General features: G+C 43.5%; 1 protein-coding gene across 2 annotated transcripts in view; it reads left to right on the forward strand.

The window, feature by feature from the left end:
* The window catches only part of jdp2b (Jun dimerization protein 2b), a 62,403-nt gene extending 44,155 nt beyond the window's left edge, over nt 1-18,248 (forward strand). Inside the window, exons 3-5 of one of the 2 annotated variants that reach the window (XM_084314602.1) lie at nt 4,325-4,548; nt 8,850-8,954; nt 17,121-18,248. In XM_084314602.1, coding sequence (XP_084170728.1) covers nt 4,348-4,548; nt 8,850-8,954; nt 17,121-17,312 — 498 coding nt within the window. In that variant the 5' untranslated portion in view covers nt 4,325-4,347 and the 3' untranslated portion in view covers nt 17,313-18,248. The remainder of the gene's footprint in view (nt 1-4,324; nt 4,549-8,849; nt 8,955-17,120) is intronic. The other variant, XM_084314601.1, reaches the window with a different exon arrangement.
* Nucleotides 18,249-19,085: the final 837 nt, after the last annotated feature.

Raw genomic sequence — 19,085 nt, forward strand, 5'->3', positions numbered from 1 at the left:
CTGCATTGCATTCCCCCCCCCCCACTCAGATTTAGGGTTGATACAACCATCATAATAATATTGTTAATAATAACAATAACTATAATGATGTAATAATGTAAAGATTATCATTAAAAATACCTGATTATGAGAAAAAGAATGTACGATACATGGAATATTGTTGAGGCACACTAGTTACAAGTTCAACTATATTTCAAACAGGCACTCCATGTCAAAAAGGTTGCTGACCCCTGGTCTACATGATAGTAAAAGTGTATGACAGTATAAATGACAGTATAATACAGGGTAATTATACCAAATTAATACAGGTTGTTGATACTGTATATGATATGTTTTTCATATATCAACACATAGACCAAAACCGTTGTTTTGCACATAGCAAACTGCTGTTTCTTCCAACATGGAGGACAAATCTAGACATTCTGTGAAAGGCCTCTGCTGCCTCTATTCCCTCCTCTTTTGATCATTGGACATGTTTGACGTCCATTAGTGTTTATTTTTCTACCAGAAGATGGAGTTTTTAATTGCCTCTCTCCACAAAGAGCGCACTGGGCCAGAGGGCGCGGGGACGGCTCGTGTTCCACTGGTCCCATCTGTAACATTTGTTTTTTATTTGGCCATCAAGAAGGTTTCCAAGTCCTACTGTAATTAGAGAGAGACGTCTTAATTCTCCAGCCACTTCCTCCAGGCCTGCACAACCTCTCCTCCTCTCCTCTCTCTCCCGCCCTCTCTTTTCTCCCTCTCCCTTTTCCTTGCTCTCTCCTCTCACCCCCCCCCCCCCCCTCCCTATTTCTCTCTTTCCCCTTTTCCTCTCTCCCCCTTGCCCCCCCCCCCCCCCCCCCCCCCACCTCTCCTCCATTCCTCCCTGATTACATTAAAAAAGCACTGTGGTCAAAGTAACCCGCTGAATTGCCCAAACTGTTCTTTGGGAGGTCGGTGTCGGTGGAATGCACGAGTCCTCTTCACCGTATGTGAGCGAGCATCCAGTCTGTTTAAAAATGCATTCACAATAATTGGGAAAATAATAATTCACGTTAAATTAATTCAACACAACATGAGAATCTTGTATAAATGCCAACGGTGACCCTCAGTTTATCTGATACGACAGAGAAACAGCGTCTCCCTCGCATATAGCTTTCCTTTTCATAGGAAGCCAGAGAAACAATTTTTCATAAAAAAAAAGCGAGACGGCTCAACTCACAACCGTTTCTTGTATTGTGTGACGTGGGTTTCACTGTTTCCATTCTCCCCAATGGGAGATGTGAGTTCAACTGAATATGACTCACTCTTTCTGCCCCCTTTGACATTTTGTTAAATATCGAAAACAAACGGTATTCCAAACATTGCGAAAATGCGTTGACATTTTCCCCCACGTGTAGAATTAGCCAAATAAAACGACTTGCATTTGAGACTGGTTCAGCGATGTCAGCGAGCCCCACGACAGGGACCTGCGTGTGCAGCTTGTAGTGCATCATCTTCCTCCACATCCAATATCTTTGGCAAAGCCACATAAATGAGCGTGTAGCTGTGGGCAGTGTTGTTATGTTTGCCTTGTTGTTGGATGCTGACTGTGAGGATGACATACAGCTATGTGTCACAAGTATGAATGTTGTTTTGTAGCTAACACCCAGTAGCTACAAAGAGAGAGGAGGATAGAGAGGAGGGGTTGCTATTATTGATCACACCTCACTAGGCTCTGCTAAGAGAGGTCTGGAGAAATCCACAGTATAATAAGTTACTAAACTCCAACAGAAATGAACCCTTTCACTACCACACTACAGAAGGTTTAACCTTTCACTACCACACTACAGAAGGTTTAACCTTTCACTACCACACTACAGAAGGTTAACCTTTCACTACCACACTACAGAAGGTTTAACCTTTCACTACCATACTACACAAGGTTAACCGTCTGTAGTGTGGTAGTGAAAGGGTTAACCTTCTGTAGTGTGGTAGTGAAAGGGTTAACCTTCTGTAGGGTGGTAGTGAAAGGGTTAACCCTTTATCGTGTGGCAGTGAAAACCTTCTGTATTGTCACAGTGAAAGGGTTAACCCTTTGTCGTGTGGCAGTGAAACGGTTAACCTTCTGTATTGTTGCAGTGAAAGGGTTAACCCTTTGGTAGTGTGGTAGTGAAAGGGTTCATCAATAGTGTGCTGCGAGCGTTGTTGCAGGCTCAGACCTTAAAGGTCCCACATTATACTCCTTTTCAACAAGTTAATATGTCTCTGAGGTCCCCAGAACACGTCTTTGAAGATGTCTGCTGAAAATACCACTCAAGGTATGCATTCTAGCAGCCTCTATAGGGAGGTGTAGTGGTTCGTGTTCCACCCTCTGTCCAACGCAATGTATTTCCCCATGGCCCATTTCTAAATTGTGCCGTTTAAAACAAATAAAGCATTAACATTTGCATGGTGTACCTTTCTGTGCTTATTCATCCACAATCTATAGCTCAACATGATGAATATATTCGCAATAATCATAGAAAAAAAAAATCGCCAAATTGTATTTCAACCAAAAATGCTTAAACAATAATGTTAGTGATAGAAGGGAACTCATTTTGTGCAAAAATGGAAAGCTTTTCAATTTCCATGTGGCAGAATTGTTACAATAGCCGATGATCCATTTCCCCAATGATAAATCCCTATACGGGTGGAACGACCAGTGACGTCAGACTACACCTCCCTGTACCCCTCTGTTTCAGTCCTGTTCTCAACGGGCTGTTTCTGTGTCTGTAACTATAAATACAAACAACAACAGAACTGCATGTGAACGATCAAATTCAATTCGGATCAAACTGTCATACTAGGCGTCGCAGTTATAATAGGACTCAAGAGGGCGGTCAGGTGGCGTAGCGGAGATTGTGTTCGTCACCAACGCTGGAGACGCTGGGTTCGCGTGTTCGAATCCAGCTCCCGGCGTTGTCACCAGCTTGGCTGGCCGTTCACACTAATACAATTGGCAGTATTAGGGGGTGGGGAAAGCTGGCGGGTGGGTCCTGGGCGTTGTGGACAGCGACCCCTACAGTTCGGTCGGGGCGCCTGCTCAGCGAGGGTAGGATCTGGAGAGAGGTAGTGCGGCCTCCCACACGTTACACTCTCCCGATGAGAATCTGCGCGGCCAGGCTGGCTGCCGGCTGGCTGCAAATGCGTCGGAGGAAAGCATGTGACAGTCTCCGGCCTCTCGGACCAACAGTAGGGGAAAGTGCGCAACAACCAGGAAGGGGGTTGGGAATTGGCATAACGACTAACAGTGGGATGGGAGAAAAATCAAAAAAAAATATATATAATAATAATAATAAAAAAATTAAAATAAAAAATAGGACTCAAGATGCAACAATTTCATATCATACTTAACCACTTAAAATGTTGTCAGAAACATATTAGGTAGAAAAGAGAAAGTTTACGAGCAAGCTGCCATCTTGTGTACATGCAAATTTTTCACACACACAAGTCGAGGACGCGCATTTGCAATGAGCTTTTTGGTGTGACATCACATGAAGACGGAAGTCCAAACGACCCGTTTAGAGGCACCATCTCTGAATACGGGCTGGGTGCAAAATCTGACTGGGTTGTCTTGTTTCACAGCTTGTGTTTTATGAAGCACAAGCACTGGAGTTTTTCCACAATATGGGACCTTTCATTCTTTTTTTCACAGCACACATGTTGCCTTGCAAACTAGTTGCAAACTGACGGAACCAGTGCAGCTCTCAATGTTTACGTCCCATCTTAAAACACATTTATTCTCCCTAGCATTTAAAAAGATTTACAGTCTGCTGCCGTAATTTTGTTTGTAGTTCTGTGTGCATAAATAATAATAATAATAATGGCTTGGATTTATATAGCACTCTTCATGACACCCAGAGCGCGTACAGAGTCCATTATTCGTTCATACACAGTCATACCGGTGGTGGTAAGCTACAATTGCAGCCAGAGCTGCCCTGAGGCAGACTCACGGAAGCGTGGCGAATAATCATCGTCTACGGCCCCTCCGACCACCACCAACATTCATTCACATGCATACACATTCATACGAGGCAAGTAGGTTAAGTGTCTTGCCCAAGGACACAACGGCGATGGGATGGACATGGGCTTGAGCGGGATTCGAACCACCAACCCTTCGATCATTGGACGACCCGCTCTACCCCTGAGCCAAAGCCGCCCGCATTGTATTGTGTTTATGTGTTTCTTACCATATTATGGTTTGATTATGAAGCACTTTGGTCAACATATAAATAAAGTGGGATTGGATTGGAGCATCCCCTGCAAAACGCAGACAAAACTAAACTGTGCTGCTGCTTACATCTCTCTCTCTCTCTCTCCATAGCAGTGGTGGGCGCTGGGCTGGACATGATGCCGGGACAGATCCCCGACCCCTCCCTGGCAGCGGGCTCTCTCCCCGGCCTGGGCCCGCTGGCGGGCATCTCGGCCACCACGCTCACCGACCAGCTGAAGCTGGCCGACTTCCGCCAGCTGGGGGCCATGCTCTCCCTCTCCCCGCTGCACCTCCTGGGGAGGCTGGGGAAGAGGCCGCTGGCCATCAAGACAGAGGTGAGGAGGAGGAGGAGGAGGAGGAGGAGGAGGAGGAGGAGGAGGAGGAGGAGGAGGAGGAGGAGGAGGAGGAGGAGGAGCAGAGATAATGAATGGATAAAGAATTTGTCTTGGTCACAATGGTGCAAAGACAAATAACAACAGTACAGCACACACGTTCCCAGGAAGACAGGAGTAAACAACATACATACTCTCCATATATACTGTGTGTATATATATATTATATATATATATATTTAATATAATATAATTATAATATATTATATATATTTAGGGATATTTAGGGATGATGATGATAATAATAATAATAATAATAATAATAATAATAATAATAATAATAATAATAATAATAATAATAATAATAATAATAATAATAATAATAATAATAATAATAATAATAATAATAATAATAATAATAATAATACATTCAATTTATAGTGCACTCTACATTTGGAAACCAAATCTCCAAAAAAGTATATATCGGTGACCATATCGGTATGGGCTGGTATCTGTGATTTTTTCATATTATTGGTATCGGTCCGATATATTGGGCAGATACCTGTATATATCTGCATACATATATCAGCTGGTGATAGAGTTTTTTATTGATTGGATCGGTCCGAAGAGCAAAATTATTTTATTATTTCTCTGTTTATTATTCAGCATTATGTGGCGGACTGTAGGATGGTAGCGGTGGAGGACAGTGTAGTGAGAGTCAGAGGCGTGACGGTCTGTAGGAAGGTAGGGGAGGACAGTGTAGTGAGAGTCAGAGGCGTGGCGGTCTGTAGGAAGGTAGGAGGACAGTGTAGTGAGAGTCAGAGGCGTGGCGGTCTGTAGGAAGGTAGGAGGACAGTGTAGTGAGAGTCAGAGGCGTGGCGGTCTGTAGGAAGGTAGGAGGACAGTGTAGTGAGAGTCAGAGGCGTGGCGGTCTGTAGGAAGGTAGGAGGACAGTGTAGTGAGAGTCAGAGGTGTGGCGGTCTGTAGGAAGGTAGGAGGACAGTGTAGTGAGAGTCAGAGGCGTGGCGGTCTGTAGGAAGGTAGGAGGACAGTGTAGTGAGAGTCAGAGGCGTGGAGGTCTGTAGGAAGGTAGGAGGACAGTGTAGTGAGAGTCAGAGGCGTGGCGGTCTGTAGGAAGGTAGGAGGACAGTGTAGTGAGAGTCAGAGGCGTGGCGGTCTGTAGGAAGGTAGGAGGACAGTGTAGTGAGAGTCAGAGGCGTGGCGGTCTGTAGGAAGGTAGGAGGACAGTGTAGTGAGAGTCAGAGGCGTGGCGGTCTGTAGGAAGGTAGGAGGACAGTGTAGTGAGAGTCAGAGGCGTGGCGGTCTGTAGGAAGGTAGGGGAGGACAGTGTAGTGAGAGTCAGAGGCGTGGCGGTCTGTAGGAAGGTAGGAGGACAGTGTAGTGAGAGTCAGAGGCGTGGCGGTCTGTAGGAAGGTAGGGGAGGACAGTGTAGTGAGAGTCAGAGGCGTGGCGGTCTGTAGGAAGGTAGGAGGACAGTGTAGTGAGAGTCAGAGGCGTGGCGGTCTGTAGGAAGGTAGGAGGACAGTGTAGTGAGAGTCAGAGGCGTGGCGGTCTGTAGGAAGGTAGGAGGACAGTGTAGTGAGAGTCAGAGGCGTGGCGGTCTGTAGGAAGGTAGGAGGACAGTGTAGTGAGAGTCAGAGGCGTGGCGGTCTGTAGGAAGGTAGGAGGACAGTGTAGTGAGAGTCAGAGGCGTGGCGGTCTGTAGGAAGGTAGGAGGACAGTGTAGTGAGAGTCAGAGGCGTGGCGGTCTGTAGGAAGGTAGGGGAGGACAGTGTAGTGAGAGTCAGAGGCGTGGCGGTCTGTAGGAAGGTAGGAGGACAGTGTAGTGAGCGTCTAGCAGCACTAGACCAGCGCAACAAGAGGTTGTCATACAAGGAACACAAAGAGTAGCATGAGATGCTGTCGGTCATGAAAGTTAGAGTGTTGTTGCAGCTCCTGAGCTGAAGGTAGAATGCAAACGCTCTAATGTGGGGACAGGCTGTACAGACAATACCATGCATTTTAGGAATGTGCAAACACACACACACACACACAGAGACACACACACACACACACACTTCTGGGTAATAATATAAGCTACTGTATACCAGCAGAATCCGAATGCTGGCAGTACAGATATAAATGAACATGAACTGAACTGACACTAACTGACACTTGTTAATACGTGACTGTCCTGTATGTATTTCTGTATTTATTGTGGAGATTGGGAGGTGGGAGGGGGGCGTTTGATGTTCCATGTTGATGTCGCAGTGCTTAAATAACATGCTGTACCGCAAATGATTACCACCAACCATATATAGTTGTGTGGCATTAAAGTATCTTGTATCTTGTGAGGAAATGGCAGTAGATTAGAATACTTTCAATATCCTCATCTCAGTGGAAAAAGCTGACTCAATGAGTCGTATCAGCAATCAGCGCCTCGGTTACATCACTCACATAAAGGAAGCATCACGCGGCCCAAACAACGGCAGGGCTGAGGTGCATTGTGGGATATAGTCAAAGGGATAAAGGTGACAAAGGTCAGCCAGTGTAGTGGTCCTTTTTCACTATGAGTTTACTATGTGAACTGAATGCATATTGTTTGTCGTGTGCGCACGGGGGGCGGGCGGGTACTAATTTAGCTCTTTGAAGTCAGCAAGCATTTCCAAGCAAAGGCCTTTGGTAACGATTGCCAAATCATAACACATTTTCTTCATTTGGGTCATAGAGATCAGTTGTTAAAACGTAATATCTAAGCCATGTGTTTTTACCAAGCAGTTATCACATACAAATAGAGGGTGGAAAAAAAATCCCTTTTAATTGGCTAGACATTTCCTTTACTTGTGATTGGAGGTTGAAGAAAAGAGGATGGGGCTTGAGATAGGTCAATCGATCTAGGAAGTCATGTAGTTGTTGACCTCAGAATACAAGGTAATCTAGTCCAGTCGGTTCTCAATGTGGGGTCTGGGGTCCCCCACGGGTCCTTGCAGGGTTTCTAGGGTTCCCAGAATAGTTTCCTTTCATTACTTTATTCGCCCCAATGAGAGAATATGAGTGACTACTCCGATCACAGGTTTCACTCTCTCCACTGTTATCTCCTCTGGAATTCTGGTCTAAATAATATTTAACATAAAAATAAAAACCGCTGTCTAATATGTATCAATTTGGGGGTTCTTGACATGAAAAAGGCTGAAAAAACCAATGATGCAGTCCAATGATATTATTCTACTTCCATCTGTTTAGATTGAAATAAATAAATTTGGAGTGTCATGCGAGTGAAAGTACCAGTGGACCACAAGTGAGTCACAGGAGAGAGGTGTTTACAAAGTCACTCTTCTTGTGCTTCACAAACGCCTCCACGACTTGGGGTTTATTCCAGTCAGCAACTGAAAGCTGTGTGTAGTAATAGCAGCAACCTCAGTCTAGCTTACCTTTATCGCCCTCTAGTGGTTAATAAGAAGCCCTACATCTGGGTGTTACACAACATGAATTCCTGTCTTGTTCTTTCCATTTATCTTCTGATGAAAAGCAACTCTGGATAAATAAACAGATAAATATGGATGATCTGTTACAGATAGTGATTGTTCCCTTCGGGATCATTTCTTTTTCACTTATAGTCAAGATGAGAACTAGCACTGGTTTTTCACACTGATAAAGTTATATGCATTTCTTTGTGGAAATGTAATACAGGAGGGGGGGGGACTGCCTAATAGAGATACAGATGGATTATCTGTTATTATAGATAGTAATTGTTTGTGCCAGGGTTTTGATAAATTCACTTTCAATTCAGTGAATTCAGAACTTTCAAATTAGAACATTGAACAACGTTTCGCATGAAAAGGTTGTATACTTGACAAATAAGTGAAAGAAAATGTTTATTCTGAACTAACTAATTGTCATTTAAATGTACACTGTACATAATCCTTTACTGTAAGAAAGAAAACAACTAACACTATAGGGATGCACTGATATTACGATTTTGGTCGATACCGATAATCGATAATACATTTTCTGTTATACCTGATAACCAATATTTACTGATATTGATATGATGTGGTCTGTATAAATACAGGTGCCCATGGTAAATCCAATTGTGTACCGAGAGTGATAATAAGACATGAAAACACGGCCAAAGAGAAAACAATCTGTCTTTATTTCTGTTTCTGCTGTCAATTCCAGTGCTGTTGATTTATTGATAATTATCTGCCCAGCTAAGTCAAGAAATCACCAATATCGGTCAATAACCTATACGTCGGGCAATACATTGTGCATCGCAACACTAACGCCATTATTTCCCTCTGCAGATGGACGAGGATGATGACAGGAGGAAACGAAGGAGAGAGAAGAACAAAGTAGCAGCGGCGCGATGTCGAAACAAAAAGAAGGAAAGAACGGACTTCCTTCAAAGGGTGCGTTCACAGCGGCAGGACGGCCGACATGTAGACGAGCAAGTCGATATTACACACACACAATTGCATTTTTTTTTTTTTTTTATCTCTAGTAAAGTAAAATGTATCTAGTTCAAATGAGTCTTATTAAAATGTAGTTTTCTTAAGAATATGCCAATGAGTTGAGATAATTTCGCTTGTTACAATATGACGATCAACGCTTTTCTCAAAACAAGCAACGTTATCTTCAAACGGGTGGAGTGATCTGCCTTATTTTATATAATATAACATATTGTCACTCTTTTTATTTTCGTTTCAGTAAATTTCTTAAAGGAACACTCCAACATTTTGGGAAATTAGCTTATTTGCCATCTACCCTGGAGTTAGACAAGAAGATACATAACTTTTTCTTCTCTGTGCATGCAGTAGGAGTAGGAAGACACGCACTGTTAGCCTAGCTTAGCGTCAGTCACTGGAAGTAGGTTCCTCCATTAGCCTAGTTCCCAACGTCTTCCTACTCCTACTGCATGCACAGAGAAGAAAAAGGTATGCATATTCTTGTCTAACACCAGGGTTCCCAAAATGTTGGAGTGTTAAGATACATACCGTTTTCTTCTCTGTGCATGCAGTAGGAGTAGGAAGACGCGCACCGTTAGCCTAGTTTAGCGTCAGTCACTGGAAGTAGGTTCCTCCATTAGCCTACATTTACATTTACATTTAGTCATTTAGCTGATGCTTTTATCCAAAGCGACTTACAAGTTCTGTACGACAAGCCATCAGGAAGGGCACAACTCTATCAGCTGAGTAACAATGTTCATCAAAGTGTTGAGTGCTACAGTGTAGGTTAGTTTATTAGGACAAGTGCATGACAGTATGGTTAGTTAGGGTTAGATTTTTTTTCTTTTTTTAATTCAGATAATGGTTGAAGAAGTGCGTCTTTAGTCAACGGCGAAAGATTGGATATGTTTCGGCTGTCCTAACTGGGGTGGGTAGTTCATTCCACCATTGTGGGGCAAGGACTGAGAATAGGCGACTTCTCTTTGATGACACTCCCGGAGCTTGGATAGGAGTAGGTCTGAGGCGGCCAGAAGATGCAGAGCGTAGGGGTCTTGAGGGTGTGTAGTTAGAGACCATTGACCGGAGGTAGGCGGGAGCAGTTCCCTTTGCCGCACGGTATGCTAGGTCGAGGGCCTTGAAGCGGATTCGTGCAGCAATGCAGGTCCCTAAGAAGTGGGGTGACATGGGCCGACTTCGGTAGGTTTGAGATCAGGCGGGCCGCTGCCTTCTGAATGAGTTGAAGAGGCTTAGTGGCAGTGGCCGGGAGGCCAGCGAGCAGTGCGTTGCAGTAGTCGAGGCGGGAGATGACTGTTGATTGGACGAGGAGTTGGGTGGCTTCTTTTGTCAGGAAGGGGCGGATCCTTCTGACGTTGCTCAGGAGGAATCGGCAGGTTCTGGTTGTCGCTGCGATGTGAGGAGAGAAGTTCAACTGGTCGTCGAGGACAACACCAAGGTTCTTGGCGGTCGGGGACGTGGTCACAGCTGCATTCTCGACTGTGATGGAAAGGTCGGTCAGGGGGGAGGATTTGGCCGGCAGGTGGAGCAATTCTGTTTTGCCTAGGTTCAGTTTGAAGTGGTTGGTCGTCATCCAGGCGGAGATGTTGGACAGACAGGCCGACATCCGCTCAGAGACGTGGATATCTGAGGGAGGGAAGGAGAGGAAGAGTTGAGTATCGTCGGCATAACAGTGGTAGGAGAAGCCATGAGACGTGATAATGTTACCCAGTGATTTAGTGTAGAGGGAGAAGAGAAGGGGTCCTAAAACCGAGCCCTGGGGGACACCCGTCCGCAGGGGGCGAGTGGCCGACAGGGTCCCTCTCCATGACACTTGGTAGGAGCGGTCATTGAGGTATGATGACAACCATGTCAGCGCAGAGCCAGCCACTCCCATTCCTGCGAGGGCCGCGAGGAGGATCTGGTGGTTGACTGTGTCGAAGGCTGCAGATAGATCTAGGAGAATCAGGACAGAGGAGAGGCCTTTTGCTTTTGCTAAGTGAAGTGCCTCTGTGACCGCAATGAGGGCTGTCTCTGTGGAGTGACCAGTCCTGAAGCCTGACTGATTAGGGTCTAGGAGGTCATTCTGTAAGAGATAAGCAGTAAGTTGGTTGGATACAGCACGTTCAAGTGTTTTAGAAAGGAAGGAGAGAAGAGAGACAGGACGGTAGTTGCCTATGACGGTAGGGTTCAGGGATGGTTTTTTTATGAGGGGCGTGACTCTGGCTTGTTTTAGGGAGGTGGGGACCACCCCCGAGTTGAGTGAGGAGTTGATGGTTGCAGTTAGGAATGGGAGGATGTCTGGTGCTATGGTCTGGAGGAGTGGGGAAGGTAGCCGGTCCAGCTGGCATGTAGTCGGACGGTTCGACGTTACCAGTGTCAGGGTCTCGGCTTCTGTAATGGGAGACTAAGATGACAGAGTGAAGGATGAGGTTCTCGATTCAGCATTTGGAATGGGTGGGGGTTGGGAGAAGGAGCTGCGGATGTTCTCCACTTTTTCCTCAAAGAAGATCGCAAAGACTTCGGCAGAGAAAGATGAGGGAGGGGGGGGTGGGGGGGGAGTGAGGAGGGAGGACATGGTAGCATGCAGTTTGCGAAGATTCTTGGCAGAGGCCTCGATCCTATGGTGAAAGAAAGAAGCTTTGGCATTAGTAATGGTTTTGGAGAATGTTAACAAGAGGTTGTGATATGTGTCGATGTCAGCAGTGAGGCGTGACTTTCTATACTTCCTTTCAGCTGCTCTCAGGACCTGTCTTTGTTCTCTCACTGGATCTGTCAGCCATGGACTGGGTGGGGAACGGCGGGCAGGTTTCTCAACGAGGGGACAGAGCTTGTTGAAGGAGGTTGCAAGGGCTGAGAGGAGGGTGGAGGTTGCCATCTCTGTGGAGAGAGCAGAGAAGGTGTCACTCAAAGGTAGAGCGGATAGTATGTCAGAGGAGAGGGTGGAGGGGCATAGGGAGGGCAGGTTGCGTCTGAGTGAGACGGTTTGAGTTGGGGTGAAGACCTTTCGGTTAAGCATGAGAGTTAGTGAGAAGGATATGAAGGAATGGTCAGATACATGTAGGGGAGTTACCGTGGTGTTAATGATGCTGGAGTTACGGGAAAATATGAGATCCAAGGAGTTGCCTGCTTTGTGGGTGGGAGGCATGGCAGTGGGAGTCAGGTCAAATGATTGTAGGAGGGAGACTACTATGACTGACTGAGATGAGTCAGGCAGGTTGAAGTTGCCCAATAGAAGGAGAGGGGTACCATCTTCCGGTAAGGAGCTTAGAAGCATGTCCAGCTCATCTGTGAAGTGATCGAGCGGACCTGGAGGGCGGTAGAGTGTAACAATGGTGAGATTGAAAGGATTAGAGACAGATACTGCATGATATTCAAAAGAGGAGAGTGACAGTGCTGGGAGGGGTGTTAAGTTTGTAGTCCATGAAGAAGATGTCATGAGGCCAGTGCCTCCACCCCGTCTGGAAGGTCAAGGTGTGTGAGTGAAGTTATAGTTTGTAGATAATGCTGCAGGTGTTGATGAGTTATTGGGGGTTATCCAGGTCTCAGTTAGAGCCAGGAGCTGCAGATTTTGACTATGGGCATAGGCAGTAATGAAGTCAGCTTTCTTGACTGCTGATTGACAATTCCATAAGCCTCCCCGTACTGTGACAGGTGTATTAGTGGCTGTAGGAGGGTAGGATAGATTAGCCGGGTTGCTAGCAAACTGCCGTGGGTGGGTTGAATCTGTTCTGGAGGAGCAGATTGTGGATATGAGACACATTGTGGTGTCAAGAGTGGCAGGGAGGAAGTAGAGAAATAGCAGAGTGGGAGGGAAAGGGAGATTTTTCAGAGTGGAGTGTAAGATAGGACTAGGGTGTACTTAGCACTAGGTGGATCGGTGGATCCCTCTGCGGATAACTCCAGGAAAACTCCAGGAAAACTCCTCTCTAAACTCCTCTCTTTGTCCCTCTTCGTTTCTCGACGCTTCGCTGACGCTAAGCCAGCAGGCCTTTAAATCCCTATCACTAATTAGTGCTGTCTAACACCTGGCCCTTAATGGGTCACTTAAGGAAACAAAATGGCCGCTTTAAACACGCCCCTTAATCAAGTCAGCTGGTCAGGTCAGCAATCAAGTCTCAGTTTAAAGATATTACTAAATTACTTAAAATGTCTTAGCCTGATGCAGTGTACGTTTCTCAGTGAATGAGCTGTCCTTCCACAACAGAATGTAGTACAGAGTGATTCCAGGAGAGGCTGAGGTTCTGCTTTTAAGCAGTGACAGGGCTCTGAGATCACACTCAGTACACAAGTGCTGTATTTAAGCCTAGTTCCCAAGCCTAGTTCCCAACGTCTTCCTACTCCTACTGCATGCACAGAGAAGAAAAAGGTATGCATCTTCTTGTCTAACTCCAGGGTAGATGGCAAATAAGATAATTTCCCAAAATGTTGGAGTGTTCCTTTAAAACAAGTATTTAAATTAAATCGTCTCACCCCATTGTTAATAAAAGAAAAGAAAATATATATATATCTAAGAAAATTATATATTATAAAATAATATCAAATAAACAACACCTAGATTACAAAATAATGTTGCCCTTATTTACTTTTAAATATGAGGTAGCTTAGGGAAAGGTTGCAAATCAAATCAAATCAAATCAAATGTATTTGTAAGGCCCGACAACACACATTAATGTCCCCATGGGCCGGACACGTCTTGTTTAAACAAGTCAAGAAGAAACATCACAAGAAATCAAGAACAAAACAAAAAACACCATGAAATCCAAAATAAAATGTAAAATAAATAAATGCAACACTCCCAGACATACCCCCCACGAAGGTAAGGAAAAACTCACTAAAAACCTAGCAATAGGAAAAAAGAGAGAAACCTTAGAAGGGCCGTTCAAGGGGGAATCTCCCTTCTTTGATGTCGGTGATAGTAGTGTTGCTATGGATGATCAATGGGTGGAGAATAAAACAGGCGAAACAGTTGGTATGTATTAGTCGACTAATCGATCGAAAGGAGCTGTAGTCGACTGCCAACCTCTTAGTCGAATGCAAAAAAAAAATATATATATATATATTTTTTTTTAATAAATCTTTTTTTAATTACATTTTTTTATCATTCTTTCCAAAAGAAAAGAGGCCTAGAAGCGTGGCTAACGCTAATGGCATGCATACCAGAGGCTAACTGCCTAAGAAAACATGCACAGAGGCACTGAAAGAGGATTTCACCCATCTAATGAACACACTAGACCAGGGGTGGCCAACCCGCGGCTCGCGAGCCGCATGCGGCTCTTTGCCCGTCAATGTGCGGCTCTTCCATCCATAAAAAAAAATTAAAAAAAATTAAAAAAAAATATTTTTTTTTATTTTTTTTTTACTTTTTTTTTTTTTTTTTACTTTTTTTTTTTTTTTGTATGTCACTCATTCCATAAGGACGTAGAATAAACATTTACAATTTTTTTTAAATGGTCCATTTGCATGTTCTTGGTATCTGAATCTAGGGACATATATGGATCAGTGTCAGAAATAGTGTGTCTGTTACTAGGCTTGAGTAAATTGTAATGAACCAAAGGAGAATATCAATTCTATTTAAAAAAAAAAATTATCTTTGACTGTAAATAACACCATGCTAAAATTGACCAGACCTGAAAAATCTAAGCAAATGAATAAAGGGAAGATGATTAAACAGAAGGTTTTGTAGATACAGTACTGAATTCTGCCATCTTTTTTATAATGTAAATTTCTCCACCATTTTTCATCATATTGCAACACCGTTTTTTGCAAGACATTCACAGAAAGGTAGAGAAACTAACTGCGTTCTGTTTTATGGCAATAACGTTCAGGTTTGTGGGAGATCATCCCAAAAAATAAGAGAAATTAAAAAGTAAATCCAGAAGTCAGATGATTGACGGGCTGGTGTGAGCTGGGTAGGGTAGTTTTTCGAAATTTGAAAGCCCTGAGTCTCTTCCTTCAAAAGACTACACTCACTTTTGGCTGTGCCACTTCCTCCTGTCAATATGCACCGGTTTCCGACTCAATGCCCTGAGATTTCTATAATCTTATATTTCACTAATAACAGTTAAAATAATTGGTAAACAAACATAATGCTGAAAATATACACTTTTACTGTATATCTCGGGCTTAAGAGGTTAACCCTGTGAGGCCCAAATTAAAAAGAAATTAGCAACTTCAGAGGCCAGAGGGTGGGACATATAAACACATTTACTATCAAATAGCATTGTGAGGCTGAACAACAGGACCAATTGACTATACATGTGCTTAAAGGGGAACTATCTTATAAATGGCTTTTTTCAGTGTTTACCATTGTTTCTTAGCTATGTGGACTTATATTAATAGGATATATGTCTCTAATTCTCATATTGGCGAATTCTTCAAATTCTCCTCTCACAATATTCACCCTCACTGAACTGAGTCATCTGAAAATGTGCATATCTGTGATGTCAGAGATTTCTCAGCTGCATAATAATGTGGCAGTTGATGTGGCAGTTGGCACCAGGCCACACAGTGGTTGGAGCCCAGCCTCAAAACGGCTTAAGATCTTGAGGTAGAAAAATGCGGTTTTTAGTACTTGATTAGACATACAAAACAATGAATTTTTTTTGAAAAAAAACCTAGGTGTTCCATAGACTCACAGGAATTGTGTAAAAGTGCCCAAATAGTGAAAGAAATAGTAAAATAGTTCCCCTTTAACATTTTTTAAATAAACATTATTTTTTTAAATGGCTAAAAGTGATTTTGTAATTTTGCAACCGTGGGTCTCACAGGGTACTTTTAACCCTGTGAGGCCCAAAATAAAAAAGACATTAGCAACTTCAGAGGCCAGAGGGTGAGACCTATAAACACATGAAGGGTGCCGTGACTGAAAAAAAAGGTTGAGAAACGCTGGTATATGGTGTGGCTCTTTGTGGTACCACAGTAATTTTTTTGTGGCTCTTAGTCTCTGACTGGTTGGCCACCCCTGCACTAGACAAATATCAACATGTATCCATCAGTGGACCAATTGCATGCTTTTGCAGAGAACAAGAAGCCTTCAGTCGACTCCTTCAGACATTAAGCACCCCCCACAGCCCAAATGGAATGATACAAAAAAAGAAAATTTTTTTTAATATATATATTTTTTTTTATTCATTTTTTTTATATGAATGAATGAATGAATGAATGAATGAATGAATGAATGAATGAATGAATGAATGAATGAATGAATGAATGAATGAATGAATGACCTTTATTTATATAGCACCCTTCACAGCACGAATACACAGGGTGCTTTACACTACAGCTTAATATAAAAACACAATAAAACAAAATCAGAAATAAATGACAACAAACAAACAGCAGTTAAAAACAGTGAAACCAGATAGAAAAAGTAGAATAAAAGATTTTGGATAAAATCATGAGTCACTAATTAAAACAAAACTATAGAACAGTGAGGACAAGAAAAGGCGCCTATGCATGATCAAAGGCCTGTCTGAACTAATAGTCGACTATCGGCTAATTTCGGCCAATCATAGTTGACTATCCAAATCCTTAGTCGGGGACAGCCCTAGTATGTATGTACATATACGGCGTGTAATAAAACACAAATATGTACATGCAATAGCAACTGGGGTACACATAAGAACATTTGAAAGATTGAAAATAGAATAGAGCTAATAACGGATGCATTTGAGGTATGGGGAAGAAAGATGGTGCAAACACATTCCTCACATTTCCTCAGCTACTGAAAACCTCTTTAAAGGAACATTATAGGAACATTCGCTTACCGTCTTCTCCAAATGAATGGAAGCGGATATGGACCACTAGCCTAGCTGTTTTACCATACAAAGAAACATCCTCTAAGAAGCTCAATGTTATGTTGGTAACTTTAAAAGGGTGATTTGTGTCAAGATTTTAATGAATATTCAAGCATTAACTAGTTATTGTAGAGATAATTTATTCTTCTCAAAACTACATGGTGCAACTTAAAAAGAAAAAGGAAAAGAAAAAATACTACTATACTGTAATAAACAAAACAAACATTTGGTTCCCCTCTTCAAAGCTGATCGTATTCCAGTTAAGCGTAGAACATTTGAGTGCTAATCCGGTTTCGAATGTTCACCTCCTTTTATCCGCCCCCCCTTTCTGTGCCAGGAGTCCGAGCGTCTGGAGATGGTGAACTCGGACCTGAAGGCCCAGATCGAGGAGCTCCGCATGGAGCGGCAGCAGCTCATGGTGATGCTGAACCTCCACCGGCCCACCTGCATCGTGAGGACCGACAGCGTCAAGACGCCCGACGGCGAGGCCAACCCACTGTTGGAACAGCTGGCTGCGGAGGACAAATGAAACCTGAAGAATATCTGGGATCACAAACGAGCACATGGCAGCCATTTAGAAAAACAACAAAGAAAAAAACTGGCAATGTATTTCTAAAAAAAAAATATTTTTTCAAAAAGCACTTGAGCTCCGAGCTGGAGACTTTCGGAGACTCTTTGCCCACACGCCTGGGGTTGTACAAGGGCTCCCTCAGTATTGCTACATGAGCTGAGCTCTATCCATGGGAAGAAGGCTGGAAGAATCCGCTTTCACTTCTACATTTAGCGTTGCTTTCGTTGACGCCCACTGTGCCTCCGTGTTACTGCAACCACCTCGACCGAAAAAAGGGACCGACAGGACTAATGGACTAGTGTACAACTGGAAATGACACAGAGGGAAACACACACTACCCACCAACACGGTGTTCTGGTTCAGCAACCCCCCCCCCCCCCCCGGGACGAAGCAAGGTGGTTGTGTGGCATCGTTTCCACGGTCACGCACACACAGGTTCATGTTCTGCAGTTTGCCAATGTATATTAGTTGGAATATACAGGTGTAGTGTTTCTGTGTTTTTTTTTTTTTTTTTTTTGGATACTCATTACATGTACACCAGTTGGAATAGAGTTTTTGTTGAGTTTTTTTTACGATACTCATTACATGTACACCAGTTGGAATAGAGTTTTTGTTGAGTTTTTTTTACGATACTCATTACATGTACACCAGTTGGAATAGAGTTTTGTTTTTTTATATAACGTTGATCTTTTTATACCCTGCCTTGACGATGGCAGTTACCGGTTGATCCGATCTGTGGTGACGCTGGCGTCATGAAAAAGCACATATATATATACACACAAAATGTTTACACACTTTTGTCATTTTATTTTTGCCTTGTTGACTGTCCATCATTGTACTTGTTTTATACTGCTTTATATATAATACATAAACGTGTATGAAAATGCTTGTTAATCACTCGCCGTGGTTCTTGTTACTACGTTGTCCGGTCTGTCCACGTCGTATTTTGCCGCTAAAAACGTTGGTGAAAACAAGTGGAAATCGTATCGGATGAGCAATACTTCAGTGTCTATTTTAGAACTGTACCACTACCTACTGTGTACGACTATTTTACCCTGTATAGATAGCCGAGATAGATATAATAGCCTACTGGTACACTGCAATTCGATGTGATAGGGATAGAGTAGCTGGGGAATCCCTCCGGATATGAGATCATGACTGTCATGTCCATGTGAAGGTATTCTTCATTGAAACCCTGGGATTAGAGAGAGAGAGAGAGAGAGTACAGAAGACACTGGAGAGAAGGTCTTCGTGGGATTCCACCCGAGTGTGTAAGAGAGACACAGAGGAGAAGGTTCTGGCAGGACTCGATACCAGGCCAGCAGGGGAAGGCTGCTTGTGGTTCCATCCCCACTGAACACTACCAGAGTGATCGGCCTCCTTATACTGTATATTACACGGTCTCTACATGCGTCCCGTTTAACATCACCGACAGTATAGCAGTGGTTGGTATTGGTAAACACAAGTTTAAACCTCCACAACATGTAAACACAAGTTCTGTATCGTTAGTGGCTTAGCTTGGCATCACTACTGCACTATCTCGCGTACGTGCACGCGTACTGAATAAACCACAAATGTACCTCTAATGCCAGTATTAGTCTGACCACACCCCTCATCAGCTTACCTTCATAAGCAGGTGTGTGGTCACCTGCTCTCCTCCTTCTCGCTTTCACCACAAGGAAGAAGTGCCTCGGTAGATCCCCACACTTGACACCATGATGGAAGAAATTG

Source organism: Notolepis coatsorum (genome assembly GCF_963971535.1).
Source record: "Notolepis coatsorum genome assembly, chromosome: 5".
Taxonomy (NCBI): Eukaryota; Metazoa; Chordata; class Actinopteri; order Aulopiformes; family Paralepididae; genus Notolepis; species Notolepis coatsorum.